Genomic DNA, 27,503 nt, shown 5'->3' on the forward strand with positions numbered 1-27,503 from the left:
CCCATTCTAATGCTGCCTTCAAGTACTGCTCATAAACTCCCTAGATCCACGTTCATATGGCTGAAAGTGCTTTTGTAACACTTTAGAATAACAGTCCGTACTAAATAGTAAATGCATCATTATTTAATATTAAACTAGGCTAAAATAATGTTAGCCAATTTTATTGTTAACCATCAAATAATTCACATGTAGGCTAGTATAATGCTACACACAGCCTATATACACACATGACATGCACACATTTTGGATAAGCAATATTGTATCAATCCGTGTTGTAGTTGAGTCTGACTCGAGTCCGAGTCGTGGACACATTTTCAGGACTTCTGAACTGACTTGGACTTGAGCACTGATGACTCAGACTTGGACTTGGGGACTCGAGCATTCATGCATTCGGATTTTTATAGCCTATCTAAATCATCCGAATCCAATGATTACCCCATGGTATACAGTGTATAGCCTACCATGAGGAGGCAGATTGGATTTAGTGTATACTACACTGACTACAGGAGCGGTTTCGTAATTGCGACATTTCCCACAGCACGTGAAGGCAGCCTCTCGTTTTTCCTGCCCTATGAGGAAGAAGTTGGGAGACTGAAGCCACGGTACGGTACCTGTTGATTTAAGAAAAGTACTCTTCATATCTCCGTAATATTAACGAAGCTAACAGCATCATAAAGCTAACCTTTAACCTAATAATATTGATCATAGATAATATTGTATAATAGGCTATCACTTCATAACACCTCTGCAATTTCCATGCTGGCACTTGTAGACTTTTCAGAGAAACTGAAAGTGAAACTTGGCTTTTAAATTACAATTATGATAGAACATTTGTGTCCAGTCTCTTGGTGTAAGAGTTACACAAAATATCCTCCACCACATCCATAGTAGGCCTATAGGCTAGATATTCATATAAAATGCTGCAGCAGGTGGTCATAAAAAGTAGGCTACACTAAGGTCACATAAAACCACTGACACAGTGAAGATCCTATAGGAATATCAGAGTGATTTGTACCTGGCTGAGACATTGCTTCATGAGAATCTATGCTACATCTGTACATCTGTACAGTACACAATTTGAAGTGTTTACCCTAGCTAAAGCTTTCATTTGGACATGCTGCCTTTACTACATCATTTGAATTGTGGTGTGTCGTGTCTGCATACCAAACTGCATAAAATGCATTTGACATACTACAGAATATGTTGGACAGATGCTGTGAATAGGCTACATTTTTATGCCTCCGCCGGCGATAGCCAGGCCGGAGGCATAGACTCAAGGATGATCTGATTAGATTTTGGTGGTCAAAGGTCAAAGGTCAAGGTCACTGTGACCTCTCGAACGCCATTTTCAAGCTTGTTAACGCGATATCTCAGGAATGCCTTGACGGAATTTAATCAAACGTGTCTCAAACATCGACTTGGACTCAAGGATGAACTGATTAGATTTTGGTGGTCAAAGGTCAAAGGTCAAGGTCACTGTGACCTCGAACGCCGTTTTCAAGCTTGTTAACGCGATATCTCAGGACTGCCTTGATGGAATTTAATCAAACTTGTCTCAAACATCGACTTGGACTCAAGGATGAACTGATTACATTTTGGTGGTCAAAGGTCAAAGGTCAATGTCACTGTGACCTCTCAAACGCCATTTTCCAGCTTGTTAACGCGATATATCATGAATACCTTGACGGAATTTCATCAAATTTGCCTCAAACATCTACTTAGACTCAAGGATGAACTGATTACATTTTGGTGGTGAAAAGTCAAAGGTCAAGGTCACTGTGAGCTCTCGAACGCCATTTTCAAGCTTGTTAACGCGATATCTCAGGAATGCCTTGACGGAATTTAATCAAACTTGTCTCAAACATCGACTTGGACTCAAGGATGAACTGATTACATTTTGGTGGTCAAAGTTCAAGCTCACTGTGACCTCTCACACACCCAATTTCCAAGCTCTGTAACGCAACATCACAGGAGCGCCTTGACGGAATCTCTTCCAATTTGCCTTAAATGGCGATTTGGACTCCAGAATGAACTAATGCGGAGGCATAAGTCCGCGTTGCGGTCGTTCTAGTTTGCCTATGTATGGAAGTAGGCAATATCCAAAATAAGAGTAGTCTATATAGTGTTGGGCAATAGCCTATATCAATGTTATATTGATATTGTGATATGAGACTAGATATCGTCTTAGATTTTGGTTATGGTAATATCATGATATGGCTCTAGGCTACAGTATTGTCTTTTCCTGCTTTTAAAGGCTTCCCAACTGCCATTGGCCTCATCAACCTTGCACTGAATCAACAAGGCTCAAAAGCCCCCAATAAGGACTCTACCCCCCCCCCCCCCCCCTTCCCCCATATCCCCCGAGGCACAGCCAAAAACCCCCCACTGACATGAACCAGCATTTAATGCAGCAGCTGGACTGCATTTGTTACATTAACCGTTAATGTACGTTAATGATATAATTTAATATATATTTTTCTGTTTAACTTACATTGTGCACCTTTTGGACTGTAAATTCCGTTATCACTCAGGTCCTTATAATTCATGTATATTGTATTGGACCGCACTTTGATTTTTTTTGTGATTTTAATTTTATTTCACCACAAACAACAACATTTTTTAGCAGCATGGACAGCCAGGAGGTGGGAGTCTTGCTGGAGGATTGCCTCAAAGCAGCAACAGCTCAGCAACCCAGCCAGCCCGGTGAGGCTGCCACGCTGAGCTACTGCAGGTACCGAGGTGAGACACTAGATGTCGCTGTTTGATCAGTTTTCATATGGAATATAGCTGGTGAAGCTCAGACTGAGATTTGAGTGAGGATCAGAGACATGGCTGAGGGAATGATGCTCACATAAGCTCTGCACACACACACACGGTCTGTATTGGGAATAAGCCGGGTCAGAGGAGCTTTACCTTTAGACACGCAGTCAGGGGGACAAGACTTGTCAAGCCAGTTTCAAGATATTTTAAGTCAAGTGATCTCACTGCAATAGAGAGCCAAAGTGAAACGTCACTTCCTGCTTCCTCCCTGTACCAGCGCTGCGAAAAATATGAATGGCGGTGGATGGAGAATAAGGTTACTTTTTTGATCCCGTTTGAATTGTGCCACGGGGTGCCAACGCTAATTTTGTCAATTTAAAACACAACTTTGCATGTAAAGAAAGTCGCAGTTTGTCGTCAAACTGAAACGTAGGGGTTAGTTTCGTATAAAAACTACATAGCTTGTGGAAGCTCGTGGCATGTCGCCGGTCTTCAGCTTTGCCGGTAGAGAAAGTGACGTCACTTAGGCGACAGTGCATGTAGTCTTTCTGATTGATAACTTCTACAACAGTTTGGCGACAAACTGTGACTTTCTTGACATGCAAAGTTACGTTTTAAATTGACCAAATTGGCGTTGGCACCCCGTGGCACAATTCAAACCGGATCAAAAAAGTAACCTTATTCTCCGTCCACCGCCATTCATATTCTTCGCAGCGCTGGTACAGGGAGAAAGCAGGAAGTGATGTTTCACTTTGGCTCTCTATGGCAGAAGTTGCTGGTTTGAATAAATTCCACCATTTCCACTTTCCTGCAGACTTGCTTTGTGCAGAGCTGGTCTCTCTCCTGCAGGAGGCCATGGAGATGAAGTGGCCCTTTGTGCCAGAGAAATGGCAGTACAAGCAGTCGGTCAGCGCCAACGACAAGACCAACCTCACCGACCTCATCAGCCAGCATCTACCTCAGCTACTGGTAATAATCACACCAAACAATGGAATCGGTTGTGTAAATTGCAACACAAATGAGACATTAAGAGTGCCAAAGTCACTCCCTCTTCCCTCGGACCAAAAAACAAACAAAAATGGATAGATCAAAAAAAATTGTCCTGAGTCCTGATTCTGAATATAAGCTAAGCTGAATCGCTTGGTTTGACCTAGTAAAACTCTTTTTATAAGGATTTTACAAAACATCTATGGAAAAATGAATGGGGAATGAAATCCCTTAGGCCGAACCTTGAATTTGGCACTCTATGGGTGGCAGAATGACAACTGCATTCTGATTGGCTGTGTCGCCAGGCTCTCCTGAAGGCGTCCATTGTGGCTCGGGAGGCGAGCTGGGCGCTGGCGGTGGTCTTCTTGGTGGACCGCTTCCTCTACTGGACGGACGAGTCCAGCCGGCTGCTGAAGATCACCAAGCTGCTCCACAGGCGCCACCCTGACACCCCCGTGGCCCCCCAGCTGGTCATACGACAGGCCAGGGTCTACCTGAACACCGGTAAAGGCCAGGGTCTACCTGAACACCGGTAAAGGCCAGGGTCTACCTGAACACCGGTAAAGGCCAGGGTCTACCTGAACACTAGTAAAGGGCGGACGGAGGCGTCTCAGTCAACAGTCCCTGGCTAAGTAATGGATAAAGTGAAATACAATAAAATCAACAAAAACTAGAAAAGGAAACACCGACCATTGTTTGGGACATCAGTAGCACACTGATATCAACTAATGGCATAGAAATAAGATGACTTTGAGCATGATTGTATGTAAGATGCTTTGTTTGATTAGTTTATGCAGAGATGGAAAAATGTGAATATAAGTGTCTTCCCAACAGGCAGATTACAGAAGGCAGAATACATACTGAGCAGTCTGATCAACAATAGCGGGGCTACAGGTAGGTTCCTTCGGTTCTTTGTTTTTATCTTTTATTTTGGTTGCTCTTTTGTTTTCATTTTTTGGTTCTCCTTTTTACCATTGTTTTTTTCTTTTCTTATTGTTTCTTGTTTGCTTGTTCTTTTCCATTGTTTTGGTTTATATTGTATGCTTTGATTGAATTATTGTTAATATTGGTTTAATTTTTTAGGCAGAAACCTAGAATAGGCCCATTAATGTTTCCTGTCTCTACTGGCACACTCTTTTTTTATCCATTTGTTTCCTTTTGTTAATGTTTGTTGTTGTTTCTGATTTGAATATGTGCAACAACAACACAAACTACTGCTGGACTATATGGCACCAGCTCAATGCCTAAGAAACTCTTTCCACACAGGTTGCTGGGTGTACCACTCAGAGAGTGACAGGGCTCTGGTGCAGGCCGTCAGTGTTCAAGTGCGGGGATTGACTTTGCAGAAGCTCGGTAAGAACATTTCATTTGAAAGAGGATGAAAGAAAATAGTTTGGCCCACTTTCTGTGCATGTGTTCCCTAACATGCTGCCCTGTTTCAGGCCTGTGTTCTGTGCATGTGTTCCCTAACATGCTGCCCTGATTCAGGCCTGTGTTCTGTGCATGTGTTCCCTAACATGCTGCCCTGTTTCAGGCCTGTGTTCTGTGTTCCCTAACATGCTGCCCTGTGTCAGGCCTGTGTTCTGTGCATGTGTTACCTAACATGCTGCCCTGTTTCAGGCCTGTGTTCTGTGTTCCCTAACATGCTGCCCTGTTTCAGGCCTGTGTTCTGTGCATGTGTTCCCTAACATGCTGCCCTGTTTCAGGCCTGTGTTCTGTGCATGTGTTCCCTAACATGCTGCCCTGTTTCAGGCCTGTGTTCTGTGCATGTGTTCCCTAACATGCTGCCCTGTTTCAGGCCTGTGTTCTGTGCATGTGTTCCCTAACATGCTGCTCTGTTTCAGGCCTGTGTTCTGTGCATGTGTTCCCTAACATGCTGCTCTGTTTCAGGCCTGTGTTCTGTGCATGTGTTCCCTAACATGCTGCCCTGTTTCAGGCCTGTGTTCTGTGCATGTGTTCCCTAACATGCTGCCCTGTTTCAGGCCTGTGTTCTGTGCATGTGTTCCCTAACATGCTGCCCTGTTTCAGGCTTGTGTTCTGTGCATGTGTTCCCTAACATGCTGCCCTGTTTCAGGCCTGTGTTCTGTGCATGTGTTCCCTAACATGCTGCCCTGTTTCAGGCCTGTGTTCTGTGCATGTGTTCCCTAACATGCTGCCCTGTTTCAGGCCTGTGTTCTGTGCATGTGTTCCCTAACATGCTGCCCTGTGTCAGGCCTGTGTTCTGTGCATGTGTTCCCTAACATGCTGCCCTGTTTCAGGCCTGTGTTCTGTGCATGTGTTCCCTAACATGCTGCCCTGTTTCAGGCCTGTGTTCTGTGCATGTGTTCCCTAACATGCTGCCCTGTGTCAGGCCTGTGTTCTGTGCATGTGTTCCCTAACATGCTGCCCTGTGTCAGGCCTGTGTTCTGTGCATGTGTTCCCTAACATGCTGCCCTGTTTCAGGCCTGTGGCTGGGCGCTGCAGAGCTGATCTGGGCCTCTCTGGTCGGCTATTATGCTCTTCCTCAACCTGACAAAAAGGTAACGACACCAGAGCGGCAATCTTATGAGCTGAAAAATACTATACTATACTAAAACTATACTACTAAAATACTATACTAATATATATTTTCATTTATTTAACCACAAATGTTTGTTTGTTTTTCTTCATGTTGAACTGTTCATCTTCAAAAATTGTTGACAAGCAATGGCATTGGCTTGCTATAATGTAATCAACAATTTAAAAACATAATGCACATAATATAATTTTGGATGGGGAGTTTCAGTCTAATTTGTGACTACTGCAAAATAAAATGGAACTAATATTGCAATAAATGTGTCTGCCCCACGATACATATTGACACATTTGTATATTGCTATATCATCCCATCCCTACTCAGCATGCACACAACAGTTAACACTGTTATAAACCCTTGTTGTCTCTTCACAGGGCATTGGAATGTCTCTTGGCATACTGGCCAACATACTGGTGTCTATGAATGATGAGGACTTCCATGCTTTCAGGACTAATCCAGATATTGATTTAGTAAGCCTGTTTGACATTATGTTTCTTGTATTCTTTCATGCTTATCTTAATGAACACTGTGTAATGTGTAGTTGTGTGTGTGTGTGTGTGTGTGTGTGTGTGTGTGTGTGTGTGTGTGTGTGTGTGTGTGTGTGTGTGTGTGTGTGTGTGTTTGGACCAGTCTTTACTTGGGAACCAGAGTCATCGCCTTCTCTCAGCAGCCGAGGCAGCTAAGATGGCGGTGGTCTACAGTCAATACACGTCACTTTTTGTGTTGACTCATGTGGTACGTTGTCACACTCTTGTTAAACGTTATGCTAATCGTGCGTGGTGGAGGGGAAATTCAATGGAATAAATTGTATGTGCGAGGAGTTACAGGCGAATTAATCTATGACTGTTATCAGCATCTGTCAGCAAATACATTGCATTCACATTGACAGGTCTGTGGTCTGTGGCCTGTAATTTAATTAATAATAAGTCAAATTTAAATATAAATAATGAGACAAGAAAGACAGCTAATTAGAGTGGACAGCCAACAGAAACCTCTAGTGAAGAGGTGATATGCTGCCATCCAAAAACTGTAACAGTAATACTGCTTTGCCAGTTGCCTTTTTGGCTTGAGAATGAAACAGTAAAAATGTTATTTATTGCAGATGTATTATTTATTGTAGAAAAGGTCCGTATGTGCCCAGATCAGGTTTGAAATATTGCCTTTACATTTGGAAACGGGACATTATGTTGGTGCTGATGAACAGGATAGGCTTTGTCATTTATGTTGGTGAAATGACATTGAAAATTAAATGCATTTTGTTTGATATTGCTCCCTGTATCATGGTCACATAGTTTGTTTAATAAGATCAACAGAGAAGATCTTCATTCTTTATCAATGGAAGGCTCTGAAATCATGAAGGAGTTTGTTCACTGATGCTAAAGCGACAGGGAAGTCTGTGTCTTATACTGTACATTGTTGTGAATGTGTGTCATGTAATCCCATGTGGGATGGCCATTTAGTTATGTGGTATGACACAAAAATAAAAAATCATTCCTTCCGTCAAAATGCATGTTGCACCTTTTAATTACTCTCACTCTTCTCTCACTCCTCCCAGGCAACTCAGGGGACCTGCTTGTTATCGTACAGTTTCTCAGTGGACTGCCCTTCCTCTGAGAGACGCTCTTTCCTCCTGCAGGCTAGAGAGGCGTTTGAAATCGGCCTGCTCACCAAAGCCGAGGGCGAGCTGGTCACCAGCAAGCAGGAGCTACATACCTTCCTCAAGGCCGCATATTCCCTGACTGTCACCCACAAGTGGCTGCTGGGCACCCCTGCAGAGGTGCTGAGCCAGGCAACGCAAGCTTGCCAAAAAGCCCTCGCCCACTTCTATGACTACTGCAACGCCGATAGCCAAGAGAGAGATGGCCTCTGTGCTGAGATCATGCATCTGATAGCCCAAGTCAAGCTTCTTTTGCAGGTGAAGCCATTCCCCAATCCTGACCTGGGCTCTTTTATCCCCGACAGCTACAGAAACATTCAAGCCAGACCAGTGCATTTCACTCTGGGTGGTTTCTCCCAGGTCATGGGGAGATTCCAAAAGTACCACGCGTCACTGTGTGAGAGCACAGACACAGACTGTAGGAGGAAGAAAGAGGGGACAGATGGAGCGAGGCTATGTATAACTGCATTGGGGACTACCCTTGGTACACTCAACACAGAGTGTACCACTGAAAACTGCAAAGTCCCACAGGATGCACCTATGGGAGAGCAGCCACAACAGAAAGCTTCAAATTCACCCGCCACGCATCCACCTCAAAAGTTGGACCTCTGCACCACTGTAGGAAGCACGGAGAACCTCGGCTCTTCATGGCAGAACCTCTCTTTGAGAAGTTCAGGGTCTCCTCCTCGCCCCAGCAGCAGTGGCTACACAGGAAGCAGTGTTACCCAGAAGGCAAATGTGAGCGAACAGAGCTGCCTGACAACAGAGGCCGATGATGATGATGATGATGATGATGGGTCTGATAGGATTCTAGAATCCACAGCTAAAAACAAGAAGCGAGACGGTGCTGGTTACAGAACTGGTGTCAGTTCCCAGACGGCCTCCTCCAACACGGGAAGCGATTCTGAGGGGTTTGAAGTGATCGAGGCTGCAATAGAGACACTGGGCAGTGAGGACGATTGGATCCCTGATGTCAGTGGGTCGCAGAAACCGTCAGCGATGAGAGGAGCGACTCAATCCTTGTCCCAACTAACTCTTGGAACATCCTCCAGCTCGCTCAATGACAGTTTTGGCTCCCAGTCATCTTGGGAGAAAATCTCACCCACTAACAACAATCCTCAGCAAACTGGCCAATCAAAAGCAGGAACCGATCAAGGTAGCAAGCCCTTAGGTTCAGATGAGGGTTTTTCCCAATTGGAGACACTCGGTTCCGAAACCAGCAATTCAGCCAATGAGCTCAACCACACAAGAGCCACATCTGGAGGGGAATTCGGAGCCTCATCCAAACCTCAACCTTTGCAGACCTTTGGTGCGGACCCAAATGCAGAGACTGAAATGAACTCACTTCCTGTTGAGCCTGCTGCCAAGAACCCTGACACAACCCCACAGCCAAACCTGAGGCAGTCTGTCCCAGGAGAGTGCGCCTCCACTCGAACCTCCCCAGAGAGTTCCTTTGAGATGTTGGAGGCGAAAGAGCTCGGACACCCACATAGTGAACTTACCTCACCTGAAGAACCGACTCACAGGAACAACCCCTTGTGCTACAGCTGCATAAAGCACAGCATTGTGGGTAGTGGTGTCCCTGAGCGAAGGTATTTGTTGACCCAGCAGGACTACCATGCCCTCTTGGCCGGGGTTTGTCATGAATGTCTGCTGAAGAGGTTGCAGAGCGACAAGACAAAGTTCAAACTCAAGCAGCACAGAATTGCCTACAGTAAGTTCTCATTCCCAAATGCGATTGGGAAAAATTAAGTGGAACTATGCTTTTCAATCAGCTTTGTATCATTACAAAATCAGTATTGTGCAGATGAAACATTTTTACCTCCCGTCCGAGAGCTCCCGTTCATTGCCAGCTGGTAAGGCTCGTTAAGGCTCATTAAGGCTCTCCATCTGAATGTCCATGGATGCAGGTATATACAAATGAGCAGTTGGAATAACAGTCATGCAAGCCAGCGCAGCCTCAATATCTGCTGAAGCCCATGGACAGAGAGAACATTAAACCAAATTAAAGGCTGTTTTTCACACTATATCCCGATTTCAGAAAGATAGAGATAGGGGTTGAAAAGCGGCAAAGTTTTCCTTCAAATACTTTTCTATGTGTCTATGTGTCTCCTCTAATGGGTGGTGTCTCCACTAGGTGCTCTCCACTTGAAGTTCTCCAGGGCCACGGGCCTGTGGACGGCCAGGGAGACCTGCGTTTACGTCGGAGAGCCGATGGGGATGCAGGGCAAGCAGAGAGCAGCGTTATGGGTGCAGTTTTTACACCAGGAGGAAAGGTTAAGCAAGTAGGTGTCAATAGAACATGATTCATTCGGCTGGATTGAGGTTAACATAGTGTGTCCATGTGACTTCATGTATTAAGTGCTTCTGTCCTCATCAGATATGTAGGGAAAGACTACCTGAAGCCAAAGGAAATGCAGTTCCACCTGAAGGACGTGGAGAGGCAGATGACGGCACAGTACTATGTCACCAAATTCAACAAGAGCCTCTACGACAGAGAGGTCATGGCTCAGATCTTCTTCATTCCCTCTGAGGCGCTGCTGGTGAGGCTAAACCCAGAAGACAAAGTGGACAAAATGAAAATGTTTGCCACCAAAAAAGCAGCATGCATTTTCTTTTCTTCTTCTTTTTTAATTCAGGGAGAGCAGAAAAGACAGATGCTTCATTAAAATTACGACTACTTCATTCTTTAATAGCGCCCCCCGGCCTACACATAGGCGTTTTTCTCAGAGGCAGGATTGCCTGCAGTGCCCTTGGAGCAGTTTTAGCTGTATAGTGAAACACAATTCTCACACTCTTAACACACCCGCTCTTTACTGCACATTGAGCCAATATCCTTTTGGTTATTAGTCTAGAAGGTACTATGAGTTGTGCAAAGGGGGAAAATTGGAAAAATTATTATACGTATAATGTTAATAGCCTAGTGCCAAAATATCAGTCTTATCTGCTCTCCCCTTTATGAATTACACAAAAGAAAATGCGTCTTTGATTTTCATAAGACTGCTGTTGAGTAATTTGACTACTGACAAAACATTTACTACCATGTTCTATCATCATATTGCATAATGCACAGAAATAATGAAGCAGTTGGGTTACAGTAAATTATACTTAGGGCGTCCGGCTAGTGCAGTGGTAGATTCCCTGCCTACCAACACGAAGGCCGCAGGTTCGAGCCCCCATGTTACCTCCGGCTTGCTCGGGTGTCCGTCCATACAGGCACAATTGGCCTGTGTCTATGGGTGGGAAGCCAGATTAAGGGTATGTATCCTGTTCGCTGCACAGCGCCTCCTCTGGTCAGTCTTGGCGCCTGTGCGGGCTGGAGGGGAACTGGGAGGAATAGCGTGATCCTCCCATGCGTCCTGCAAGGTGAAAGTCCTCACTGTCAGGGGTGAAAAGAAGCGACTGGCAACTGCACATGTATCCGAGGAAGCATGTACCAGTCGACAGCTCGTCCCAGATCGGCAGAGGGGGTGGAGCAAGGACCGGGGACAGCAGGGGGAATTGGCCAAGTAGCCTACAATTGGGGAGAAAACAGGGAGAATCAAAAAAATAAAAGAAGAAAACTTACTACTAACTTATTACCGCCCTCTCTGATGTTTGCTGTACTTGTGGCTGAGTAGATCTTGAATGAGGACGAGATCGTGGGCTGCGTGACGGTGGAGCCGTACATGCTTGGAGACTTTGTCAAACTCACCAACAACACTGTGAAGAAGGACAAGAGGTTCCAGGCCACAGAATACGGCATCGCCTTCGGACATTTCACCTACCTGCTCTCCGACTGCCAGGAGGTTGTTGTGGACCTACAAGGTGTGTGTGTGTGTGTGTGTGTGTGTGTGTGTGTGTGTGTGTGTGTGTGTGTGTGTGTGTGTGTGTGTGTGTGTGTGTGTGTGTGTGTGTGTGTGTGTGTGTGTGTGTGTGTGTGAGAGAGAGAGAGAGAGAGACTGAGGTCACTGATTGTGGGCTGACCATATTCAAGCTCTCTTGTAGATAACCCACAGATCAGCTGTCATGTGATTTCTCCATACTCAAAACTTGCGACATCTGTGACCCGTGTTGTGTGATAAAACTGCACATTTTAGAGTGGCTTTTTATTGTGTCCAGTCCAAAGCACAACTTGCTGTTTACTCAGCATCTGAATATGCCACCCCTGTCAGTTGGATGGATTATCTTGGCTAGGGAGAAGTGCGTATGGGTTTAAGCACATTTGTGAACAGAATTTGAGGGAAAATAAGCCTTTTGTGTGCATACGAAAAGTCTTAGATTCTTTTCTCTTTTCTTTTTTTTTTCATTATAGTTTGTCTCTGAAATCATCGTTTTGCTCCTTTTTTTTTTCACAGGGTGGGTGACAGCCAACGGCAAAGGGCTGACCTACCTGACCGACCCCCAGATCCACTCCAGAAAGACCCCCAGAGGCCCCTCCAACTTTGCCGACAGGGGCCTCAGGTACTTCCTGGAGGAGCAGCACGGACCAGAGTGCAACGCCATCTGCCAGCTGCTCAAACTGCCTCCATGTGGCCAGACTGCCACACACACACAGAAACTGTGATTAATAATGACTGAGAATGCAAAAATTACATTATGTGAATAATAATAAATAAATAATAAATATAATAATAGAATGATAATAATAAATAATAAATGGCTGCTTTGGAAAATAAACACCAGTGTGCACCACTCATTTTGTTATTCGACCACATCTCCGTGCTTTGTGTCTGGACTTTGGCCTCACTGCACAGCGGGACGGTTATTGTCCATCGTCTGCTGACACAACAGCAAATAGGGTGGAGTGGAAAGCTGCTCCTTAAGAGCCATTTTCTTCTTTTATTTCATAATAGGGGTGTGACTGAGGACATGAGTGTGTGCAACAATGGACCATCATTGTATGAATCAGGGCAGCCATGAGAGTATTTACTTGTAAGTGGCTACTGTCGTCAAAGGTGTCACTGATGATGGCTATAATGTCATCCTCTCCCGTCTACAGTGTCAAGTCATTGATAGAGTGACAGTTTTTAATTGAACGCACCATTTTGGCAGACTGTCCCATTGGTCAACATGCAAGACTGAAAGAACGTAAGACACCAAAACCATCTGTGTGTCCCTATAGTGCTCATATGAGTTTTTACTCAGTCGCCAGAATAAGATGTAGACAACGTACGTTTCTGGAATCCACTTGTGGAAATTTCGCAAACTAAAATATATATGTTGCATATCACGTTTCAAGATACGTGAAAATGAATGTTATCCACGTCATAGAGTAGCGACTTTCTCATGTTGAAGTATGCGCCTAAGGATGTAGGGGCGGGATGAGTGGACTGTATTTCTGTAGTATTTCTGTCTCACAAGCGAGAGAGTGGCGTTGTGTTTTGATGGTAATTGCAGCAACCCATGTTTAAGGGCTTGCCCAGGGGTGGATTCAAACTGCCGAGCTTCGGCTTGCGAGGCGGACGCGCGAACTGCACGAGAGCTAGCTCCGTTGGCGGAGCTGATTAACGTGCCTTTATACTGGGGGGGAGTGAGTTTAACCAACTTACTCGCTACCACTCGGGACTCACGAGGACTCAACATTCATTCGGTTACACCAGCTCAACTCCTGAGTGAGGCACATCGTGTTTCTACTTTCATTTTCAACCTAACGTTAACCAAGTTGCTTCAGTTGCCTAAACCTAACCAAGTTAAACCTTTGTTGCCAAAACTTAAAGTTGTTTATCTTGCCTAAACATAACCAAGTTGTTGTAGCTGGCCTAAACATAACCAAAATTGTTTTATTTGCACTTACATGTAACATTGGAAGGGCAGCGAGGTTTTCAAATTAACCGGCAGTTTTTTTTCTCCAAATGTACGTGGAGATTGTAGTACAATCTCATACACATCCTGGTTTTTAGACTTGTAAGATGCCAACGTTTTATTCTGGCGATTGGGCTGATATGCTTTCCTCGGGGGTCGGGTAGTACTGCATGTAATCATAAATCTTGGTGTATTGTGTATTTTTGAGAGTGGAGGACAACCAGTAGTAATTGTAAATGTAATATGTTGAATTAGTGATACCTTTTTCCATAAGTTTAAGATGAGTTTTCAGGAGAAAGATTAGTAGCTAAGCAGGAGGATTCATGTAACGTTCAGGTGTGCCAGTCAGGTGACTGCACTCACACACCTCCAGATCTTATGACCGTGATGTCACTGATGGAGCAATTAGCCCATGTGATGAACCTCATTCCACCGCCATCCAGTACTGGCTTTCTTGCTTCCTTTGTGAATACAAACAACATTCTTCACCTCTGACCACTGTACTAGAGTCCACACCTGGTCCACATAGTTCACTTGCCTTTGGGTTTGGGTCAACTTTTCCAAACCTGGTGAATTAAAACATACTGTATTTCAGGTTAGTACATATTTTAGGTCAGTATGTCTTGAGGCTGTAACATTTTTAGAAGTGCCATTTTACCTAACATTCAACAGAGTGAAACATCGTAGTCGTGTATTGTATTGGGGTGGCTGTGGCTCAGGAGGTAGAGTAGGTTGTCCACCAATCAGAAGGTCGGTGGTTCAATCCCCGGCTCCTCCAGTCTGCATGTCGAAGTGTCCTTGGGCAAGACACTGAACCCCAAATTTCTCCCGAGAATTGCACCCTTAAACATTTTAAATTCGACGTATTTGACGTACAGGTGCAAATAGCATATACCTAATTAAACATTCAATTAAACATTAGACATACATAATGGTAGCAGCTACAGTACGGTACAGTACAGCTACTACACTATTTGTGTATGTTAAGGAGTCTCGTGGCCTGCGGGAAGAAACTGTCCCTCAAGCGATTTGTGCGTGCTTTTGGGACCCTGTATCTCCTCCCTGAGGGTAACAGGGAGAACAGGCTGTTGTGGGGGTGGTTTGTGTCTTTGATGATCTTCAGGGACCTCCTGAGGCACCGCTGGTTATACAGTTCCTGCAGTGCAATGGTGTTACTGTAGAAGGAAAACCCGGAAGCTGACGTGAGTTTTTGTTTGTTTGTTTGCTTTGTTTGCTTATCTTTTCCAAAGTAATTATGATGTTTAGGGGAGCACAATTAACCACAACAGTAAGCATAATGACTAAGCATCAGCAAGAGCAGTAGTAGATCCAGAGTGACAGAAGTACTCAAACCAAACGGTTCTTCTCGTTCTTCTCCCAGTCCACCCAGAATGAGAAGCTGTGGGCCTATGCCAAGTGTGTGTATGACGGGATGGGAGAGCGGGTCCGCCTGCAAGAGCTGGGAACCCACCAGAACCAGTCCTTCACCTATGATGCTCTTCTGCTCTACAGAGAGGTGACCCAAGCAATGACATTATAGCCCAAATCATTCAATCAATCATTTCACATTGTGGTTGTATTCAGGGATGTATTACAGAACGGGCCTACCGGGCCAGAACCTCTTCGCAGGGCCAATGCTTCTCTTGCCTCCTCAAATTCTTTTACAAGATATTATGGTTTGGGGAGTGGTTCCTTGATGATCACAAATCTCAGGCTAGTAATGATATGAGAAGCAAAGTCCAGAAAGTTGTCTTGTAACTGACAGGACTCATAGTCACACAACGCACACGGCTGTTACAACATAAATGGTTAAAAAGCAGACGTGAAAGTACTGAATGCTTAACATGCTGGGAAACTCAACCACAGTGACTAGCATTTGGAATTATTCACTTTCCACCTCTGCTCCTGATTAATGGTTTATTAAAAGGAATTGAGTTAAAAGGATTAGCCTACACACTTTAACCTGAAATTGAAACTCAATAATCCTTTTAAGGATAAAAACGATTATTGAGTTTCAATTTCACGTTAAAGTGTGTACAGTCAGTGCCTTCAGAAAGTACTCCACCCCCCTGACTTTCTATGTATAAATGACAAATGTAAAAACAATGTTGAACAAATCTGTGGAGACAGCAAAACGAGCACTAAACATGTTTCCCCATCAATGTCATCCACCAGGCTGTCATGTACGAGATTGATGATGTAAACCATAAATGCAAAAAAAGGCCTCTGACCACAGACTTCCAGCCCATGGGGGTCCCAAAGAACGCCTCTCTGCTGAACCAGGTAGTAATTGGCAGCTCCTCCGGACCTGGAGAGGGGCTCCTGGTCAACAACTGGGTGGGAGATCTGCCTAATATAGGTGAGAACATAAGGAATGGCTGCGGCTTTTCATTTTGGCCTTGTTCATGGACCATGGAGGTAATCAAGCTGTCTGAGGAGGTGTGGGTGAGAGGCGTGCGTGAGGTGTTTGGGGCAGTGGTGGCCCAATGGTTAGAGGAGCGAGTTTGGGACCCGGTAGGTCGTCGGTTCAATCCCCACGACCGGCAGGATAAATCTGGCTGGGGAAAGTGAAAAGGCAGCGCTTGCCCCTCCCTCATTACCACCACTGAGATGCCCTTGAGCAAGGCCCTTAACCCCAACTGCTCCAGTGGAGCTGATCAGTGGTCAGCCGATCAGACTATGGTTGTACTGGTCAGCTTCCAGGTATGAATGTGTGTGTGAATGTGAACAGGACGCTCCTGAAAAAGAGAGCATTGCTCTCAGCGAGACTCCCCCTGTATAAATAAAGATAAAAAAAATTAAAAAAAAAGTGTGGCTCTGCTCCTGAAACTTGTTTGATAAACGTGAATGAGTTCCCATTTCTGTCCCTCCAGGAAAGTACATGAAGACGGTCACTGAATTCGGATGCATTCCTGTCAGCACTGTGCACCACACCAAAGATTATGGATGGGTGCAGACAAGGTGCGTAGGTCTACATTCAGATCAACAGTGTAAAAAGGACTTAAGTATTTTTATCAATGGCATTGGTGCTATTGATAAAAATACACATCATATCATATACATACCACTCTACATGTACAGTAGTTGCTTTCTGCACATTTCCTTGTGCTTGTGTGGGATTATAGTTCAAAATTTCTATACTGGGCAAATGCATTCGGCAGGAGAAAACGCCACCGTACACCATAAACTCACATTAGAATGTATTTAAGGGACCTCGTGTAAAGCTTCCCAACAAGAAAGGTCAGATTAGAAGATGAAAAATTATGTTATTATGAAATGTGTTTGCCAGTGAGTCAGACAATATGCATGTAGTCCAAGTGAGTAAAGGGGTGACTACTTTTGCAAACTACTGTAGGTTTTACTGTTATTAGAATGTCATACTGTCCCATAAACTTCCTAGAGGCTACGTCCACTCCACTCTTTTAGAAAAGAGTACTTTGCTTATATTTGACACCAAAAATCCAGAATACATTAATTTTGAATCCCTTTTGTCACACGAGAGAATGTGGAAAAAGTTAAGAGGTAAAAATCACCATGTAAAATTGTAAAAGCTCGGAGGTCGTAAAAAAACACACCTTTAATTCCTTTTGTAATAAACGCATCCTTGTTGTCCTGTTCACCAGCTTCTTCGACAACGTCATCGGGATTTCAGACCCCCAGCTGCTCAACCCGCCAGACTTCTGCAAGACAGAAATAATGGATGAAGGAGACGAACCAGCTAGCTTCTTCAGCTTGTTCCTGAACAAGCCCTGAGGGCCTCCTAACCACCATCTCAACTGTTGCAAATATTTTTGATATTTCCCAATAATCATCTTGGGGTTACAATGATTTTTCTTTTTTCAAATACATTAGAGTTAGCCCTGCTGTAAAAATGTGTCATCCTATGCATCTCTGACAAACTTTGGATTTACACATGTCCAAAATAAAAGAGATTTAATGGAAAAGTATGGAATTTGATTTGAGTATTTTCCAGGTCTGGAAAAGTATGGGGTAAGGAAAAGAGAGTATGGAAAAAGTATGTTTTCAGACTATTGTCTATAGAAACATATAGCAAAATGGTACCGCATCGTAATATGCAGAATTAGAATGCACATTTTCAAATATGGTCTGAGAAATCTACCGAGAAGTCTGAACATTTGAGTATGGAATAGTATAGAGTTTTGAAATGGAAAATATGTAGGAACCTGTTCATAGCAAGCCTATATCATAGGAAATAAATTATTTGTGGCTTCCCAAAAAAAAAATCTGTTACAGCTGTTAGGAAAATTCAAATAAACTCAATTTAAAAAGTGGGTTTCAACCAATAGAGGGCAGCCTCTATGAATGAAAGTACCGTATGTAGAATTAAAATATTTTGCACTGAAATTTTTTACCTGAATCCATGAACAACACTACTAAATTCCCATATTGGTTTTCAACTGACAAAAGTGATTTTAGGGTTTAGTTACTCTTTATGATGCGTTTGCAGGAGAAAGAGTTAGTAGTAGCTAGTGTGCAGGAGGATTCATGTAATGTTCAGGTGTGCCAGTCAAATCTTAGATGTTTATAAGAAAAACATTTATTTCAAGATGTTTCCAACTCTGACTTTGCACAAATTCGGTCGAATGGCCCAACAGGCCCATATAGGGCAGGCCTGCCTTTCACCTGATTGATTATATATGGCCTCTCGTGATGTGAGCCATATAACAACAGGTAGGCCTATGAGGAGCCATATAACAACAGGTAGGCCTAGAGGAGCCAGATAAGAACAGGTAGCCCTATGAGGTGTGGGATTTCAAAAGCCCAATGGTGTTACTGTAGAAGGAAAACCCGGAAGCTGACGTCCCCCCCGGAGCGGCGGTGTCAGTGTTTATAAGGGAGAGACTTTGCCTCTGCTGGATCTGTGTTTGCAGGTGGGAATCGGACTCGTGCAGCATGATATCTTTACTGTTAATGTGCTCGCTGGCACTAGGCTGCCTGGCCCAGACGCCCCATCCCTGCAGTAAGTAACAGAGAGTGGATGGATGACGACGTGTTGATCAATAGGATTTTCAATTGATTTGCCATATTTGCATTGCTCTTATGTCATCCTGCTAGTATTCAAGAATAGGTGATGATGATGATGATGATAGCTGTGATGTATTATTTCCTAATTGTGTATAACTCGCTTATAAAACTCACTCTGTGAGTCTCAATGAAAACACATCTTCCTTCTTCATACAGAAAGTCCTCCTCTGCTGACGGGAGCCTTCTCTGTGGTGAGTGTTTGTTTGCTTATCTTTTTCAAAGTAATTATGGTGTTTAGGGGAGCACAATTAACCACACCAGTAAGCATAATGACTAAGCATCAGCAAGAGCAGTAGTAGATCCAGAGTGACAGAAGTACTCAAATGGTTCTTCTCGTTCTTCTCCCAGTTCACCCAGAATGAGAAGCTGTTGGCCTTTGCCAAGTATGTGTATGATGGGATGGATGAGCGGATCCGCCTGCAAGAGCTGGGAACGTACCAGAACAAGTCCTTCACCTATGATGCTCTTCTGCTCTACAGAGAGGTGACCCAAGCAATGACATTATAGCCCAAATCATTCATTTCACATTGTGGTTGTATTCAGGGATGTATTACAAAACGGGCCTACCGGGCCAGAACCTCTTCGCAGGGCCAACGCTTCTCTTGCCTCCTCAAATTCTTTTACAAGATATTATGGTTTGGGGAGTGGTTCCTTGATGATCACAAATCTCAGGGCTAGTAATGATATGAGAAGCAAAGTCCAGAAAGTTGTGCCAGCAGACTAACGTTTCGACACACAAAGTGTCTTCAAAAGACACTTTGTGTGTCAAAACGTTAGTCTGCTTGCACTTATTAAATTGCCTTAACTTTGACCGTGTGCTCCAGATTGTTTCTTTCTCATGTGTTCACTCAGTCCCCTTTTCTGAGAAGCACCGGTTGGGCGCAGTTCGTCAGCTGAAGCGCGGTTTTCCCTCCTGTTCCAGAAAGTTGTCTTGTAACTGACAGGACTCATAGTCACACAACGCACACGGCTGTTACAACATAAATGGTTAAAAAGCAGACGTGAAAGTACTGAATGCTTAACATGCTGGGAAACTCAACCACAGTGACTAGCATTTGGAATTATTCACTTTCCACCTCTGCTCCTGATTATTTGTTTATTAAAAGGAATTGAGTTAAAAGGATTACACACTTTAACCTGAAATTGAAACTCAATAATCCTTTCAAGAATAAAAACGATTATTGAGTTTCAATTTCACGTTAAAGTGTGTACAGTCAGTGCCTTCAGAAAGTACTCCACCCCCCTGACTTTCTATGTATAAATGACAAATGTAAAAACAATGTTGAACAAATCTGTGGAGACAGCAAAACTAGCACTAAACATGTTTCCCCATCAATGTCATCCACCAGGCTGTCATGTACGAGATTGATGATGTAAACCATAAATGCAAAAAAAAGCCTCTGACCACAGACTTCCAGCCCATTGGGGTCCCACAGGACGCCTCTCTGCTGAACCAGGTAGTAATTGGCAGCTCCTCCGGACCTGGAGAGGGGCTCCTGGTCAACAACTGGGTGGGAGATGTGCCTAATATAGGTGAGAACATAAGGAATGGCTGCGGCTTTTCATTTTGGCCTTGTTCATGGACCATGGAGGTAATCGAGCTGTCTGAGGAGGTGTGGGTGAGAGGCGTGAGCGAGGTGTTTGGGGCAGTGGTGGCCCAATGGTTAGAGGAGCGAGCTTGTGACCGGAAGGTCGTCGGTTCAATCCCCAGGACCGGCAGGATAAATCTGGCTGGGGAAAGTGAAAAGGCAGCGCTTGCCCCTCCCTCATTACCACCACTGAGATGCCCTTGAGCAAGGCCCTTAACCCCAACTGCTCCAGTGGAGCTGATCAGTGGCCAACAGATCAGACTGTGGTTGTACTGGTCAGCTTCCAGGTATGAATGTGTGTGTGAATTTGAACAGGACGCTCCTGAAAAAGAGAGCATTGCTCTCAGTGAGACTACCCCTGTATAAATGAAGATAAAAAAAAAAAAAGTGTGGCTCTGCTCCTGAAACTTGTTTGATAAACTTAAATGAGTTCTCATTTCTGTCCCTCCAGGAAAGTACATGATGACGGTCACTGAATTCGGATGCATTCCTGTCAGCAATGTGTACCACACCAAAGATTATGGATGGGTGCAGACAAGGTGCGTAGGTCTACATTCAGATCAACAGTGTAAAAAGGACTTAAGTATTTTTATCAATGGCATTGGTGCCGAGACACATCATATCACATACATACCACTCTACATGTACAGTAGTTGCTTTCTGCACATTTCCTTGTGCTTGTGTGGGATTATTGTTCAAAATTTCTATACTGGGCAAATGCATTCTGCAGGAGAAAACGCCACCGTACACCGTAAAGTCACATTAGAATGTATTTAAGGGACCTCTGATAAATCTTCCCAACAAGAAAGGTCAGATTAGAACATGAAAAATTATGTTATTATCAAACGTGTTTGCCAGTGAGACAATATGCATGTAGTCCAAGTGAGTAAAGGGGTGACTACTTTTGCAAACTACTGTAGGTTTTACTGTTATTAGAATGTCATACTGTCCCATAAACTTCCTAGAGGCTACGTCCACTCCACTCTTTTAGAAAAGAGTACTTTGCTTATATTTGACACCAAAAATCCAGAATACATTAATTTTGAATCCCTTTTGTCACACGAGAGAATGTGGAAAAAGTTAAGAGGTAAAAATCACCATGTAAAATTGTAAAAGCTTGGAGGTTGTAAAAAAACACACCTTTAATTCCTTTTGTAATAAACGCATCCTTGTTGTCCTGTTCACCAGCTTCGTCGACAACGTCGTCGGGATGACAGACCCCCAGCTGCTCAACCCGCCAGACTTCTGCAAGACAGAAATAATGGCTGAAGGAGACGAACCAGCTAGCTTCTTCAGCTTGTTCCTGAACAAGCACTGAGGGCCTCCTAACCACCATCTCAACTGTTGCAAATATTTTCGATATTTCCCAATAATCATCTTGGGGTTACAATGATTTTTCTTTTTTCAAATACATTAGAGTTAGCCCTGCTGTAAAAATGTGTCATCCTATGCATCTCTGACAAACTTTGGATTTACACATGTCCAAAATAAAAGAGATTTAATGGAAAAGTATGGAATTTGATTTGAGTATTTTCCAGGTCTGGAAAAGTATGGGGTAAGGAAAAGAGAGTATGGAAAAAGTATGTTTTCAGACTATTGTCTATAGAAACATATAGCAAAATGGTACCGCATCGTAATATGCAGAATTAGAATGCACATTTTCAAATATGGTCTGAGAAATCTACCGAGAAGTCTGAACATTTGAGTATGGAAAAGTATAGAGTTTTGAAATGGAAAATATGTAGGAACCTGTTCATAGCAAGCCTATATCATAGGAAATAAATTATTTGTGGCTTCACAAAAAAAAATCTGTTACAGCTGTTAGGAAAATTCAAATAAACTCAATTTAAAAAGTGGGTTTCAACCAATAGAGGGCAGCCTCTATGAATGAAAGTACCGTATGTAGAATTCAAATATTTTGCACTGAAAGTTTTTACCTGAATCCATGAACAACACTATTAAATTCCCATATTGGTTTTCAGCTGACAAAAGTGATTTTAGGGTTTAGTTACTCTTTATGATGGGTTTGCAGGAGAAAGAGTTAGTAGTAGCTAGTGTGCAGGAGGATTCATGTAACGTTCAGGTGTGCCAGTCAGGTGACTGCACTCACACACCTCCAGATCTTATGACCGTGATGTCACTGATGGAGCAATTAGCCCATGTGATGAATCTCATTCCACCGCCATCCAGTACTGGCTTTCTTGCTTCCTTTGTGAATACAAACAATATTCTTCACCTCTGACCACTGTACTAGAGTCCACACCTGGTCCACATAGTTCACTTGCCTTTGGGTTTGGGTCAACTTTTCCAAACCTGGTGAATTAAAACATACTGTATTTCAGGTTAGTACATATTTTAGGTCAGTATGTCTTGAGGCTGTAACATTTTTAGAAGTGCAATTTTCCCATTACCTAACATTCAACAGAGTGAAACATCGTAGTGTATTGTATTGGGGTGGCTGTGGCTGTGGCTCAGGAGGTAGAGTAGGTTGTCCACCAATCAGAAGGTCGGTGGTTCGATCCCCGGCTCCTCCAGTCTGCATGTCGAAGTGTCCTTGGGCAAGACACTTAACCCCAAATTTCTCCCGATGGCTGTGCCAGCACCCTGCGTGGCAGCTTGCCGCCCTTGTTGTATGAATGGGTGAATGCAGGCACATTGTAAAGCGCTATATAAATGCAGTCCATTTACCATTACACTATACATTCTACCGAATCCGTGCTGTCCCACAACAACAAAAACACATTTAAATATCATTTAAGTATGCAAATCTTAGATGTTTATAAGAAAAACATTTATTTCAAGATGTTTCCAACTCTGACTTTGCACAAATTCGGTCGAATGGCCCAACAGGCCCATATAGGGCAGGCCTGCCTTTCACCTGATTGATTATATATGGCCTCTCGTGATGTGAGCCATATAACAACAGGTAGGCCTATGAGGAGCCAGATAAGAACAGGTAGCCCTATGAGGAGTGGGATTTCAAAAGCCCAATGGTGTTACTGTAGAAGGAAAACCCGGAAGCTGACATCCCCCCCCGGAGCGGCGGTGTCAGTGTTTATAAGGGAGAGACTTTGCCTCTGCTGGATCTGTGTTTGCAGGTGGGAATCGGACTCGTGCAGCATGAGATCTTTACTGTTAATGTGCTCGCTGGCACTAGGCTGCCTGGCCCAGACGCCCCATCCCTGCAGTAAGTAACAGAGAGTGGATGGATGACGACGTGTTGATCAATAGGATTTTCAATTGATTTGCCATATTTGCATTGCTCTTATGTCATCCTGCTAGTATTCAAGAATAGGTGATGATGATGATGATGATGATAGCTGTCATGTATTATTTCCTATTGTGTATAACTCGCTTATAAAACTCACTCTGTGGGTCTCAATGAAAACACATCTTCCTTCTTCATACAGAAAGTCCTCCTCTGCTGACGGGAGCCTTCTCTGTGGTGAGTGTTTGTTTGCTTATCTTTTTCAAAGTAATTATGATGTTTAGGGGAGCACAATTAACCACAACAGTAAGCATAATGACTAAGCATCAGCAAGAGCAGTAGTAGATCCAGAGTGACAGAAGTACTCAAACCAAACGGTTCTTCTCGTTCTTCTCCCAGTCCACCCAGAATGAGAAGCTGTGGGCCTATTGCAAGTGTGTGTATGACGGGATGGGAGAGCGGGTCCGCCTGCAAGAGCTGGGAACCCAGCAGAACCAGTCCTTCACCTATGATGCTCTTCTGCTCTTCAGAGAGGTGACCCAAGCAATGACATTATAGCCCAAATCATTCATTTCACATTGAACCAGAACCTCTTCGCAGGGCCAATGCTTCTCTTGCCTCCTCAAATTATTTTACAAGATATTATGGTTTGGGGAGTGGTTCCTTGATGATCACAAATCTCAGGCTAGTAATGATATGAGAAGCAAAGTCCAGAAAGTTGTGCAAAAGTGTCTTCTTCAGAGTCAAAAAAGGTTTTTGACTCTGAAGAAGATACTTTGTGTGTCGAAACGTTAGTCTGCTTGCACTTATTAAATTGCCTTAACTTTGACCGTGTGCTCCAGATTGTTTCTTTCTCATGTGTTCACTCAGTCCCCTTTTCTGAGAAGCACCGGTTGGGCGCAGTTCGTCAGCTGAAGCGCGGTTTTCCCTCCTGTTCCAGAAAGTTGTCTTGTAACTGACAGGACTCATAGTCACACAACGCACACGGCTGTTACAACATAAATGGTTAAAAAGCAGACGTGAAAGTACTGAATGCTTAACATGCTGGGAAACTCAACCACAGTGACTAGCATTTGGAATTATTCACTTTCCACCTTTGCTCCTGATTATTTGTTTATTAAAAGGAATTGAGTTAAAAGGATTACACACTTTAACCTGAAATTGAAACTCAATAATCCTTTAAGGAATAAAAACGATTATTGAGTTTCAATTTCATGTTAAAGTGTGTACAGTCAGTGCCTTCAGAAAGTACTCCACCCCCCTGACTTTCTATGTATAAATGACAAATGTAAAAACAATGTTGAACAAATCTGTGGAGACAGCAAAACGAGCACTAAACATGTTTCCCCATCAATGTCATCCACCAGGCTGTCATGTACGAGATTGATGATGTAAACCATAAATGCAAAAAAAGGCCTCTGACCACAGACTTCCAGCCCATTGGGGTCCCAAAGGACGCCTCTCTGCTGAACCAGGTAGTAATTGGCAGCTCCTCTGGACCTGGAGAGGGGCTCCTGGTCAACACCTGGGTGGGAGATCTGCCTAATATAGGTGAGAACATAAGGAACGGCTGCAGCTTTTCATTTTGGCATTGTTCATGGGCCATGGAGGTAATCGAGCTGTCTGACGAGGTGTGGGTGAGAGGCGTGCGTGAGGTGTTTGGGGCAGTGGTGGCCCAATGGTTAGAGGAGCGAGCTTGTGACCGGAAGGTCGTCGGTTCAATCCCCAGGACCGGCAGGATAAATCTGGTCGGGGAAAGTGAAAAGGCAGCGCTTGCCCCTCCCTCATTACCACCACTGAGATGCCCTTGAGCAAGGCCCTTAACCCCAACTGCTCCAGTGGAGCTGATCAGTGGTCAGCCGATCAGACTATGGTTGTACTGGTCAGCTTCCAGGTATGAATGCGTGTGTGAATGTGAACAGGACGCTCCTGAAAAAGAGAGCATTGCTCTCAGTGAGACTCCCCCTGTATAAATAAAGATAAAAAAAAATTAAAAAAGTGTGGCTCTGCTCCTGAAACTTGTTTGATAAACGTAAATGAGTTCCCATTTCTGTCCCTCCAGGAAAGTACATGAAGACGGTCACTGAATTCGGATGCATTCCTGTCAGCACTGTGCACCACACCAAAGATTATGGATGGGTGCAGACAAGGTGCGTAGGTCTACATTCAGATCAACAGTGTAAAAAGGACTTAAGTATTTTTATCAATGGCATTGGTGCTATTGATAAAAATACACATCATATCATATGCATACCACTCTACATGTACAGTAGTTGCTTTCTGCACATTTCCTTGTGCTTGTGTGGGATTATAGTTAAAAATTTCTATACTGGGCAAATGCATTCGGCAGGAGAAAACGCCACCGTACACCATAAAGTCACATTAGAATGTATTTAAGGGACCTCGTGTAAAGCTTCCCAACAAGAAAGGTCAGATTAGAAGATGAAAAATTATGTTATTATGAAATGTGTTTGCCAGTGAGACAATATGCATGTAGTCCAAGTGAGTAAAGGGGTGACTAGTTTTGCAAACTACTGTAGGTTTTACTGTTATTGGAATGTCATACTGTCCCATAAACTTCCTAGAGGCTACGTCCACTTCACTCTTTTAGAAAAGAGTACTTTGCTTATATTTGACACCAAAAATCCAGAATACATTAATTTTGAATCCCTTTTGTCACACGAGAGAATGTGGAAAAAGTTAAGAGGTAAAAATCACCATGTAAAATTTTAAAAGCTCGGAGGTCGTAAAAAAACACACCTTTAATTCCTTTTGTAATAAACGCATCCTTGTTGTCCTGTTCACCAGCTTCTTCGACAACGTCATCGGGATTTCAGACCCCCAGCTGCTCAACCCGCCAGACTTCTGCAAGACAGAAATAATGGATGAAGGAGACGAACCAGCTAGCTTCTTCAGCTTGTTCCTGAACAAGCCCTGAGGGCCTCCTAACCACCATCTCAACTGTTGCAAATATTTTTGATATTTCCCAATAATCATCTTGGGGTTACAATGATTTTTCTTTTTTCAAATACATTAGAGTTAGCCCTGCTGTAAAAATGTGTCATCCTATGCATCTCTGACAAACTTTGGATTTACACATGTCCAAAATAAAAGAGATTTAATGGAAAAGTATGGAATTTGATTTGAGTATTTTCCAGGTCTGGAAAAGTATGGGGTAAGGAAAAGAGAGTATGGAAAAAGTATGTTTTCAGACTATTGTCTATAGAAACATATAGCAAAATGGTACCGCATCGTAATATGCAGAATTAGAATGCACATTTTCAAATATGGTCTGAGAAATCTACCGAGAAGTCTGAACATTTGAGTATGGAAAAGTATAGAGTTTTGAAATGGAAAATATGTAGGAACCTGTTCATAGCAAGCCTATATCATAGGAAATAAATTATTTGTGGCTTCACAAAAAAAAATCTGTTACAGCTGTTAGGAAAATTCAAATAAACTCAATTTAAAAAGTGGGTTTCAACCAATAGAGGGCAGCCTCTATGAATGAAAGTACCGTATGTAGAATTCAAATATTTTGCACTGAAAATTTTTACCTGAATCCATGAACAACACTACTAAATTCCCATATTGGTTTTCAGCTGACAAAAGTGATTTTAGGGTTTAGTTACCGGTACTCTTTATGATGCGTTTGCAGGAGAAAGAGTTAGTAGTAGCTAGTGTGCAGGAGGATTCATGTAATGTTCAGGTGCTCCAGTCAGGTGACTGCACTCACACACCTCCAGATCTTATGACCGTGATGTCACTGATGGAGCAATTAGCCCATGTGATGAACCTCATTCCACCGCCATCCAGTACTGGCTTTCTTGCTTCCTTTGTGAATACAAACAACATTCTTCACCTCTGACCACTGTACTAGAGTCCACACCTGGTCCACATAGTTCACTTGCCTTTGGG

The 27,503-nt window shown here is 43.5% G+C and overlaps 4 protein-coding genes across 4 annotated transcripts; all 4 read left to right on the plus strand.

Annotated features, from left to right (window-relative positions):
- Positions 1–582: 582 nt before the first annotated feature.
- alpk1 (alpha-kinase 1) lies at positions 583–12,518 on the plus strand. The gene is made up of 14 exons (XM_083640331.1): positions 583–602; positions 2,627–2,739; positions 3,575–3,729; positions 4,053–4,251; positions 4,582–4,641; positions 5,014–5,100; positions 6,190–6,266; positions 6,676–6,771; positions 6,932–7,036; positions 7,857–9,672; positions 10,096–10,243; positions 10,339–10,501; positions 11,579–11,765; positions 12,296–12,518. Exons 2-14 carry the CDS (start codon positions 2,628–2,630, stop codon positions 12,502–12,504), a joined length of 3,414 nt encoding a protein of 1,137 aa, XP_083496457.1. The 5' UTR covers positions 583–602; position 2,627; the 3' UTR covers positions 12,505–12,518.
- Positions 12,519–15,174: 2,656 nt separating this feature from the next.
- On the plus strand, positions 15,175–17,495 carry LOC310779634 (ependymin-like; the record flags this gene model as incomplete). The annotated part of the gene is made up of 4 exons (XM_083640140.1): positions 15,175–15,258; positions 15,918–16,101; positions 16,616–16,703; positions 17,366–17,495. The coding sequence occupies 4 exons, from the start codon at positions 15,175–15,177 to the stop codon at positions 17,493–17,495; spliced, it is 486 nt and encodes a 161-aa protein (XP_083496266.1).
- Positions 17,496–17,797: 302 nt separating this feature from the next.
- LOC310779635 (ependymin-like) lies at positions 17,798–21,695 on the plus strand (the record flags this gene model as incomplete). The annotated part of the gene is made up of 6 exons (XM_083640141.1): positions 17,798–17,810; positions 18,945–18,979; positions 19,137–19,271; positions 20,138–20,321; positions 20,829–20,916; positions 21,566–21,695. The coding sequence occupies 6 exons, from the start codon at positions 17,798–17,800 to the stop codon at positions 21,693–21,695; spliced, it is 585 nt and encodes a 194-aa protein (XP_083496267.1).
- Positions 21,696–23,515: 1,820 nt separating this feature from the next.
- On the plus strand, positions 23,516–26,523 carry LOC310779636 (ependymin-like; the record flags this gene model as incomplete). Its single annotated transcript, XM_083640142.1, has 6 exons — positions 23,516–23,564; positions 23,788–23,822; positions 23,985–24,119; positions 24,953–25,136; positions 25,648–25,735; positions 26,394–26,523. The coding sequence occupies 6 exons, from the start codon at positions 23,516–23,518 to the stop codon at positions 26,521–26,523; spliced, it is 621 nt and encodes a 206-aa protein (XP_083496268.1).
- Positions 26,524–27,503: the final 980 nt, after the last annotated feature.

The sequence above is a fragment of the Poromitra crassiceps genome (genome assembly GCF_964638095.1).
Source record: "Poromitra crassiceps genome assembly, chromosome: 7".
Lineage (NCBI taxonomy): Eukaryota > Metazoa > Chordata > Actinopteri > Beryciformes > Melamphaidae > Poromitra > Poromitra crassiceps.